We start from the raw sequence: 11,120 nt of genomic DNA, 5'->3' as shown, positions 1-11,120 counted from the left end.
ACCCTCTTATTTTCTTCAACCTTTTTTTTTTTAAAGTTGTTCATTTTACTAAGTGCGTCCATTTTATTTTTTTTTGTTTCTTCCGAATCGTCTGACACTCGGAATTATTATGACCGGGTCTTGTCGAATATGCTTTTTTGGAAATAGAAAACAAAAACCATTTAGTCCGAAATACTGATTTATTTTTTTGTTACGAAAAATGGTTGCGTTTTACGTCCCTATTTTCCCCGCCACGGTAGGATGGATGTGTGATGGCGATTTGCTCCACTGACCAGAGTGTGTAGTCTCTCGAAAGTGCTGAAAGCGAAAGCGAAGAGCGGTAAATAGGCAGCGTACTCTTCTATGGGTTCCCTCTCTCCGGGAGGGAGGGAGTTGGAGAGGCAAAATGGCGGCCAGCGAGGGTTTGGCCGGCCTTCTGCCCGCGCAAAGCCAGCTGGACTGCGCGCTGGAGGAAGCGACGACGGCTCAGGAGAAGGAGAACCTGGTATATCAGCACCTGCGGAAGGTGGACACCTGGGAGCGGGATTTGAAAGTCCCCGAGTTCGGAGCAGGTGAGCTTTGAGGCTTGGACGAGGCGAAAGCGCCGGAGCGAAGGACCTCAGCGCTGAGACGCCTCCTTTCCGCGCATCCTCAAGCTCTCGCAGCGCGAATTGGTTTTCCTCATGTTGTCCCTTTCCGCTCATCGCCTCTTTCTTTCTGGATGCTTGAAACTAGATGTTGCAAAAGACGCTTGAAATGTTTTTTTTTTTTTTAATGCAATGGGTTTTTCGCAATCTTGAAACTTAAGAGAACTCTTTTGCATTCCTCTCCCCGCCGCCAACCCCCTGTATATATACACCTGTTTTTCTCCTCTCTTCAGAAATGAAAGGGGACACAGGCACCTGCATTGGTTATAGCTACATAGGAAAGAGAGTTGCATGCAGAAGTGGGAAACAGTTGCACCTGCAAAATTATTCTGGGTCTCTCTTACATCTTTAAAAAATAATCCAGAATTAAATAAAATGATGGTACTGGCCCTCATCATATTCTCTTTAAAGTCTTTCTTAGGTGGCAAGCAATGTTGAGCAACACATTCCAGATTAAAAATAATAGTGAATACGTAAGGTACAAATGGGAACTGTAATCTCTATGAGTAGCTGATGCTTAGATCCAGGTGCAGTAATTATGTTGTCGTGTTTGTTCACTATCTTGGGAAACAAGGCTGCAACTCCATCCATGTTTACTCCAGAGTTATTTGTTAATTTGTACAGTTAACGCAGTTGGTGCGGTGGTCTAAACTACAGAGCTTAGGGCTTGCCGATCAGAAGGTTGGCAATTTGAATCCCCGTGACGGGGTGAGCGCCCGTTGCTCGATCCCTGCTCCTGCCAACCTAGCAGTTCGAAAGCACATCACATGCAAGTAAATAGGTACCGCTCTGGCGAGAAGGTAAACGGCGTTTCCGTGCGCTGCTCTGGTTCACCAGAAGCGGCTTATTCATGCTGGCCACATGACCCGGAAGCTTTCTGCAGACAAACACCAGCTCCCTTGGCCAGTAAAGCGAGATGAGCGCTGCATCCCCAGAGTCATCCACGACTGGACTTAACGGTCAGGGGTCCCTTTACCTTTACAGTACTTACAACACTCTGAATCATTGGATATTTGGATGCCTGATGCCTGAGATCAGATAGCTCAGTTGGTTAGAAAATCCTCAGGGTCCCTTCCAACTCTATGATTCTATAAAAAAGCAATGACTATCTTGCTGCATGCACAGTTCTGCCCCATGCACAGTTGAAATTCTATATGTGTCTATTCAGAAAAGGCAGTGAAATCCCAACCCACACATCTGTGTTGGAGGGGGTTTGGACAAAGGTGGATTTAGGGGAGTGCAGCCAGTTCACCCACACTGGAGACTGAGCCAAGAGGGTACGCTGCAACAATGATTGGGGGGCGGGGATTGGTGTCGCACAGGGCCACTGAAATTTGAAAGCCTGAACTCAGTCACTGGTTTGGTTGCAGTGTCCCTGCACACAGTCCGGCCTGCCTCTGCTGGTGGGTTAGCACCATCAGTGAGGATCACCCCAAGGCATCCACCCACATGACAGGTGAAAGCTACCACCAGTGGAACTCATTGAAGTGGGGTTAGGCAGGCACTACAGTGTGGTGGTTGGATAAGTAACAGATGCAAGTTGTTCTCATTGGTTCAGACTTTGAGACTGGTATTACATCCCACTAATTTGTTGGTTCAAACTACTTCAGATTACCTGTTATTTCAATAGAAGGTAATAATGCCAACTAACTGTGCTTAATTGTATATACTGTATTGAGAAGTATTCCACAATAATGATTGGTAAAAAAAAAAAAAAAAAAACCAACCACTATTATTTCATCTTGCAAGGAATAGGAAATGCCAACTACTTTTCCTTATGAGTTAAAATTGCCAGTTATGAAAGTGGATGCTTAAGAATTAGTTCCACTACAAGTTAGTGTATGGTTATATATCATATATTGCAACATCAAAATTGAATAATATTATTTTGTTGTCAAGAAGATTCTTTAACAAAATGAAAATATGTTTGGACGTGTGGCTGTTTGTTTTTGAAAGTTAACATGCCTGAATATGAAATAAGGTAGTTTTCCAGTCTTAGGTTGGTTATCTTGGGAGCTCTGAAAACGTACAGATTATGAAATATTAAGTAGATTTATGTATAAAAGTTTTCTTTTTAATTTGAATATAGCAATAGTTGTCATGTGCTATTTTTTAATTGGCATAGTTCCTTGCACTTTTGCTTCTTGAAAGTAATGGAGTTATTTGCCCTCTGATTTCAGATTTACAATGGCTGAATACTGAAGAATCACTTTCTCTGTACAAAGACCTTTGTGGCAAAGTGGTGGTGTTAGATTTCTTCACTTACTGTTGCATCAATTGTATTCACCTGCTGCCTGATCTCCATGAGTTAGAGCAGAAGTACTCTGCGAAAGGTATCAACAAGTCTTATTTATTTGCTGGATGACCCTGGAAATCTTTTACAGCATTTGATCTGAATAAATTCAGTAGCTCTCTTAGGCATTGTCAAAAACTAATTTAAACACTTTCTTTTAATGAAAGAATAACACATGTCATCATGTGTTCTGCTATCCTGTTCCAAGTAATGCCTTGCTGTATATTTGTCATTATAGAAGAAACATTTTTAAAATTTTGTAATGAAAAGCTGATCTGATCACAAATACCCTGGAGTCCAGAACCTTTGGCTCTGTTCCTTCCTGTTTGAATTTTGGATGCAATCGTATGCGTGCTTTGCAGAGCAATTAAAAACAAGCAAACTTAAGTCACTCTGTAGGTGCCAATCTCCTCTTACCACCTACCAAATGGGCAGGCAGTTGGTCTGCTGGTGAGGACCAGCGTAAAACAGAGGCAGGGTGAGCCAATCTCAGATCCACTGGATCTCAAAACAGTCTCAATTGCATCAGCATTAGGTCCAAACCAGAGCTGGCTCAGGGATCAAGCCCAGTCATATTTGCTTCCTTCTGCAGTAGCTGTTGTGAATGGCCAGGCTACAGATGCCATGGTTTCTCTGCTCCACTGCAAAGCCCCACTGTCAGGGAGTTGGGGTTGGGGTTGGATTGCAACCTAAACCCTTCTCAAATCATTGGCATTCACATGCATAAGATTGCACTGTACATCATTTAAAGAGACTACATTGTTCCTCTTTCCTTGATGATCTTCCATTTAGTGATCATCAACCTATTCTTTGACTGGTTTTGCCCCAATAAGTAAGCACATTCTGGCACTGCACATGGGTGGGGAAGCATAGTCCACTGCAGGGAAGTAGAACCTTTGAACTTGCTTGATGTACCCTGCTGGGCTGGGAATGATGGTGTTGTAATCTTAACATCATTGGAGGTGCCACCTGTTCTGTAACCCTGATCTGGTTGTCAAAGGGTTTGTAACAGCACTGCTTGATTTGCAGCCAACTAGCTGAGATTGTGTACTGATAGAAATCTTGATTCCGTCTACATTGCAATTTGCAATTTTGCATTCAGATTTTGATGGTTGACATATACAACCTCTTAGACAATGTTCCATAGTAAGGATTCTAGGTACACACATTAATGTGTACTCTTCGGTACAGTTTACTGGAACCCCAACTGCACTTTACTGAGAATGACCTAGTTCATGTTATCATGCCTTTCTTCATAAAACGTAATTTGTGAAGCCAGGAATAAGTGTTGTGGCCAAGCTCTCCTCCCTTGCCCCTCTCCCATTGTGTCCTGACTTCAGCAAAACTATCCTGGATTGTATTAAGTGAAAGTTTCCTGTTATGTGCAAACTGAGGTATGCTAGCTTGATATATATTGCTTAACAAACCACGAAAATGGGCTAGAATCATCCTTCATGGTTTCATCCTAGTTATTAAACCAGAATTCTCCATTTTGGACATAATGACCCAGTACCTTGCTACATTTCTAGTCAACAAATTCTATTGCTGATTTTAGGAAGAAAACATTCTCCCACTGACAGAATTATCTTCTTAGTGCTATGTTAAATACAACCCAATATATTTAAGTGTGAAATTATTACTGCATAGTATATAATAGGCATGTTGCATGAACCTTAGTGTCTTACTTAAGCAAACTATAAGTACAAATTTCTAGTTTGCAAAATTAAAATTTATCATTTTTTGCTGGAATGCATATCTTAATTTTAGCATTCTAGCATAAATTCTTGCTATTCTGATGTACATATTTTATATTGTTGTGCTACAGATATTCTCTTGATAAGTAGCTGTTTTAAAACAAATGTCCACCATTATATTTACGTGATAGGAGATCGTAAACCCAATGAGTTGTTATATGACATTGTCAAGGTCATCACATTTTTTTTAATTAACGTGTACATCTGGAATTTTGTAGGTGTATTTTAGAACATGAATTGGTGCCAGTTAGCATGTTTATCAGATATGTTCTTGCTCTTATCATTGCTAGTGCTATTTCTGCATCCAGTGTGGCATTCACAAGGTTATTTTAAGCCCTAATGCACATTCATTTCACATCAACAGTTTAGAAATGGCCTGTTGGATTGCTGTATGAGGAAGTGCTCCTTGACAGAAATACTTTGGTAGAAGGCCAGCTTGCTGCTATTGTGTAATCTTTTCAGTGCAGATTGAATCCAACTGCATCCTCACAAAGTAGAATTTTACGTTTGATATATTTGGAAAGGACCCCAATAGTCATCTAGTGCAACCCTCTGCAATGCAGGAATCTCAACTAGAGTATATATGTTGCTATAAGTGTTCTCAAATCTGAATTACTTTTTCCCTAAATTACTGAGACTGATGTTTGATTTGGAATTAAATAAATGAAACACAAGTTTGAAGTGCTAGGATCAAGGTGCTGGTGTGCATTTCTGCTTTGACTACTGTATTGTGTGAAGAGAAGGTCTCTGAAAGCATTTGGCAAGCACGCTACTCAGAAACTACCATTGAACAAGCTCTGCACAATGTTTACTGCATGTTTTCTTGCATGAATATTTTTTCCATGATACAAAGTGAATGTTGTGCTCAAACAGCAGCCTTTCTGTTAATGTTTGAAGTGGCACTACATACTGCTACATTTATATATCTGATCTGTAGAGATTTTGTAGTTTGGTATCCTTTCTTTTTCTGTTAAAGCCTTCATGGACATGTTGTCTATTTCTTTTTTTTAAAAACTGATCCTATGCATGCGTACTCACACTAAGGACACACTAAGTGTGCATAGGACCATAGCTTTTGTATACTGTACTTTATAAGCAGGAGACAAAATAATTATTAAGATACATCTTGCTTTTGAGTGTAGGCCAAGTTGTATTCATCTGCCATATCACCAGGTCTAGGTAGTGGAACGGGAGGAATAGTAGAGATCGGGGAACTCTAGTCCGCACTAAATCTGTATCTCATTTTCGGTTCCATTTTTTATTCCAGAGACCAATGGTATTTAGAATCTCCATTGCAGAACTTGTCCTGAAGTCTTGAGCATGTCTTCAGAGCCTGACAACAAGCTGCCAGGTTTTGTAAGGATTACATTGTGCACTTATTCTTACTAAATCCCTAGCTCAGAATTTAAACATTGATTCCAAGCTTGGATGAAAGAGTACTGGACTACATCCAAGATGGAAATGTTTTGCTATCCCATTTCAGACCCTATTGAAAGCAAAAAGGGTGCAGTTGAATTTAATATCAGTAAGAAATTAAAAGTTCTCTGATCCATTTTGTATGTAATTAAATGCAGTGCAGTTTGAAGAGTTGGAATTATTTATCTTATGTGTGGGAAGAGGCCTTGAAATTAGATAACTATCACCTTCCACAGGGTTCTGTCTGTTAACAGAGCAGACTGTTAGAATCTTATTTATGGTAATGTTCTGTCAACACTACATAACAGAAGGGTAGGGGAAATTCTTGTGAGATTTTCTGTTTTAAGGAGCTGGAAGGGTGATATAACTTTTTTTTTAATAAATTAGCTGTCATTAGAATGTTGAAATAATTATTTTTCTTTTGGGAAGGGAAGGGCAGATGGGTTAAATCTTTGACACATTGATATCATTTGCTTGCAGATGGAGGACTGGGTGGAAGTGTTTTTTTCTCCTTCTTAAATTTGCACCACTATTCACTGAATTGATTACTGTATAAGACATTACTAGTGGTATATTATAAAAATATACTTTCTATTGGGTATAAACTTTTGTATATCTTTTGATAAGTGTCAATAAACATAAAAACATAAAAATAGAAAGAGTAGTTTGGTTACATGAAACTTTTATGGTGTAGATTATTGCTTTTTTATATTTTATCTTAAATGCTTGAAAACATAATACCATGGCTAAAAAGACCACTCAGGTGAAATGTAGATTGATGTTGGTGTGGAGTAGCACATTAGTTCCTGTTCCTAGAGAGATGGATAGCTTCACGGATTACTGGTTAATTATATGCAACATTTATTCATATGTGAAACATTTAATGCAGAATGTTAATTTTGGCTTATTTCTATGCTAGGTTTGCTTGGCAAGGTTTCAGTGGTATATTTACATTTATAAATATATTTTAAAAGTAATGAAACCAAATAATGATAACTGAATTTTAGAACTACAAGCTTGACTCTCTGGAAAACTCACTTCCAGGAATGTTGGCATTGTGAGGAGGTAGTAACATACCTGCAATCGAACTAGAAAAACTTTACAATGTTGCTTTGATGCTTGCTCTGGTCATTGAAGGCTGAGTGTTCTCTAAGATTGGTGTGAACTGCTGACAAATGGCTGATCATCAGGCCTGGATTGCAGTAGCACTAAACATTATAATAGGCCCTCTATCATTGCAGATAAACATCCTCCACATCCAAGCCTATGGGCTTTCATCTTCATGCAAGTATGACACGCAGCCCTTTTTCTGTCTCTTTTGCTCCATGTGCTGAGCAAAGGTTTGTCTTAGCATATTGTGTGAACCAGCAAACCGGGAGCTGTAGCCAATGGAGTTAAAAAGACCAGAGAAAGGGAGGCTGCTGCAAGCTCTTTTATGATTGCAGTTTGGGATGAGATTGTAGCCAATATTTTTTTTATAAGGATCAGGATGCAAAATAGCACACTTAATTTTTGTTCCTAATTTTAAATCCCTTACTAAGCCAGGTACAGTGGTACCTCTGGTTATGAATGGGATCCGTTCCGGAGCCCTGTTCACAACCTGAAAGGTCCGCAACCTGAAGTGCCGCATCTGCGCGACATAATTTGGTGCTTCTGCGCATGCGTGTAACATCATTTTGCGCATCTGCACATGCACGAATTGCCGAACCCGGAAGTAACCCATTCTGGTACTTCCAGGTTCGGCGCGTTCATATCCCATGATGAACGCAACCTGAAGCATTCGTAACCAGAGGTACGATGTACTAGGTTTCAAGGCCCGCATACATTATGGTTGTGCCCATTTCTGTGTGGAAGCTACAACTATTGTGTTACAAATGTTTTTTTGATTCCTCAATTCCAGCAAACCTATTCTTGATTCCCTTCTTTACCCCTTCTCCCATAGCTGATGGTTTCATTTATTTAATGGCCCTTTTTCTCATTCCGTTGGGATCTTTGATATGTCCCTCCTTGTGGTCATAGATGTACAAAGCAAATTCTTTCTCCTAATGCTAACAGTGAAATGTTGTGCATATCTACTCTAAACTAAATTCCATACTGATCTGTGGAACTCAGTCCTACTATGAGGATTAAAACTTGAGCTTTTGAACCAGGGGTCAGCAAACTTACCACGCCTTGCACCGGTGTCTCCAGCACCAATCGCGTGGAGGGTGGAGGAGTGCGCGTCCATACGTGTGTGCACACTATTTCCGCCGCACTTCCGGGTCGGAGGAGCACTGGAAATAGCTTGTGTTATTGCTATTGTGCATGCGCACAAGCTATTTCCGGTGCTCCTCCGACCTGGAAGTGGGCAGCCACACAGCGCAGCGCCAGTAAGAGCGGGCAGCGGGGGTCACTGCAGGACGGATAAACAAGTCCTTCGGGCCTTATCCCGCCCACGGGCCTTAGTTTGGGGACCCCTGTTCTGAACTGTCCCCCCTCCTCCATATGCCAAAAAACAACAAAATGCTCTAGTCTAGAGTTCCATATAACCATTTAGGGAACTTGCCTTTGATCCAGCCTTATCTGCACTTTATTTAAATCTTTTTTTATTGCCTTTAAGTAGCATTTAATATGTGTGTGTGTTTTATCTGTGCTTTCAGATGGTCTCCTTGTGGTTGGTGTCCATTCGGCAAAATTTCCGAATGAAAAGGTTCTGGATAACATCAAAAGTGCTGTCCTCAGATACAATATCACTCATCCTGTGGTAAATGATGCTGATGCAACTCTTTGGCATGAGCTAGAAGTGTCCTGCTGGCCCACCTTGATCATTGTTGGACCTCGTGGGAATATGCTGTTCACTCTGGTTGGTGAAGGACACAAGGACAAATTATTTCTATTTACATCCATAGCCCTAAAGTATTATAGAGAACAAGGACAAATCAATGCTAATAAAATTAGAGCACAGCTCTATAGAGACTATTTGCCACCTTCGCCTTTGCTCTTTCCCGGAAAAATTACAGTGGACAACTCTGGGGACAGATTGGTAATAGCAGATACTGGACATCACAGGATTGTGGTTGTCAGGAAAAATGGTCAAATTCTGCACACCGTTGGAGGTGAGGAGATCTTAAATGTAGGAAAGCCTTTCTTATTAACTTTTGTGCTGTCATGGCAGATCTTGAATTCTGTGCTGCTGGTACCCTTCCTAGTACTGTACAGTCGTAACTCGGGTTACGTACGCTTGGGGTTGCGTACTTTTTGCTTACGAACTCCGCTAACCCAGAAGCACAACCCGACACATGCACGATTTGCGCATGCGCAGAGCATTTTTCGGTGGGGTTACGTCCTTTTCGGGTTACATACTGTAACCCGGAACGGATTAAGTACATAACCTGGGGTACCACTGTACTAGTAAAAGTGTTATTAAAAGCTGTTTTCCGTGCAGAGTGTAGCAAGTTGTCTGCCACAAATGAATTGTTACTTGCTCTGGGCTTCTAACTAGGTAGATGCTTTTAATTCTCTTTTTACAGTTGTGTAATGCCTTGCAAAAGTTGAAACCTAAGGCTTTGCTGTAAAGAAAATCCTTGTACTGTAATTGCAGCAGGTTTGTTTTTATTGTAATGCCTACAAAATATTATTTGGAAAATGTACAAATCATATTTCAAGACCATTTGCACAAGTACATTTAAAATTTGAATATTCTTTTAAAATAGTATACATTTTCCTTAAAGAAGATAAATGGCAAACATCTTAAATAATTAAACAATGCAGGGCTGTCTAATTTTAGGTTGACTTGGGTAAAGGTTTGCTCCTGAACTTATCAGCTTACGTACAGTTCATCTTTTGATGCAAATTCTAATTCTGCTGATTTCTTTTTTGTTTTGTTTTCTTTTCAGGACCAAACAGTGGAAGAAAAGATGGAACATTTTCAGAAGCATTATTCAGTTCTCCACAGGGAGTGGCTATAAAGAACAATATTATTTATGTAGCAGATACAGAAAACCATCTGATTAGAAAGGTAAACTTTCCTAGCTAGAAAAAAATTATAGGAGAATGGCCAAATTCTCTTATGAGTTACATTGGTAAAATGGATGTGAAAGTAACTATGCAATGTATCTGAAAGTAGAATCTTGTCTAATATTTATAAACATGTTTCCAAAGTATTTGGAACAGACTTCTTTTCCTTTTCACATATGCTTTTAAGGCAAGTTATTAGGTACAACACTTTAACGCTTTCCTAAAGAGAATGGAATGCAATAATGCTGTGTGCCATGATGTCTCAGTTCCATTTTTCAATAATTGCATTTTGGCTCTACAAAACCATGTGTTTTGTCTCCCTTCCCTCTAGGAAATATCTAGGAATATAAGCAAGAGACTATATCCTATTTATGTTCATTTTCAGAACTGTCATCGTAACAGATCTCTGCTGTATCAACACAGAGCATGTTGTTGTTCAAGTGTCAAATACCAAGCCATCGTTACTCAGCAGAGCAATGGAATTATAGGGCTGGGATGAAACTGGTTATCTCATTCAGCTCACTTGAATGCCAGACCCCTCACATGAGACGATATATACAGCTCACAAATGAATCTGCACATTATAGTTTGGCTCACATCATTTTGAATTGGAGTGTGCTATGAGTAAGAGCACATAAAATGTCCAAGTCAAAAGTTTGTGGCCTAAATCTGTAATAATAATAATAATAATAATGTTGTTGTTATTAACTGTTACATGCCTCCTTGCTATTCAGGCCGCTTACAACTTAAATTTTGTAAAATTAGGATTTCAGTATTTACCTTTTGATTTCTGTCCAGGTTATCATGTACTGTTTGTACATGTTTCAGTCAATTATAATTTTACAGCGTGGATTAGGCCTGTGAATGTTGAATAACCTGGAGAATTTATTTTCAGTGACATTGTAATATTTCTCTTACTAATAAACACCATTATTATTTTTATGGGAATACGTTACTTTATCCTTTACCTTTCTCTTAAGACCAGTAACATTTCCGTAATATTTCAAAGGGAAGTCGTTTAAGAATTAAAGATAG

At 39.7% G+C, this 11,120-nt stretch overlaps 1 protein-coding gene across 2 annotated transcripts in view; it reads left to right on the top strand.

The window, feature by feature from the left end:
* The first annotated feature begins 377 nt into the window (after positions 1–377).
* NHLRC2 (NHL repeat containing 2) overlaps positions 378–11,120 on the top strand; it is a 32,107-nt gene continuing 21,364 nt past the window's right edge. Inside the window, exons 1-4 of one of the 2 annotated variants that reach the window (XM_033149630.1) lie at positions 378–551; positions 2,807–2,959; positions 8,729–9,184; positions 9,965–10,086. In XM_033149630.1, the coding sequence (XP_033005521.1) occupies positions 386–551; positions 2,807–2,959; positions 8,729–9,184; positions 9,965–10,086 (897 nt within the window). In that variant the 5' untranslated portion in view covers positions 378–385. The remainder of the gene's footprint in view (positions 552–2,806; positions 2,960–8,728; positions 9,185–9,964; positions 10,087–11,120) is intronic. The other variant, XM_033149631.1, reaches the window with a different exon arrangement.

Source organism: Lacerta agilis, chromosome 5 (genome assembly GCF_009819535.1).
Source record: "Lacerta agilis isolate rLacAgi1 chromosome 5, rLacAgi1.pri, whole genome shotgun sequence".
In the NCBI taxonomy this organism is placed as follows: domain Eukaryota; kingdom Metazoa; phylum Chordata; class Lepidosauria; order Squamata; family Lacertidae; genus Lacerta; species Lacerta agilis.
The sequence above is the reverse complement of the archived record's forward strand: the minus strand, read 5'-3'. Positions and strand labels throughout refer to the sequence as shown.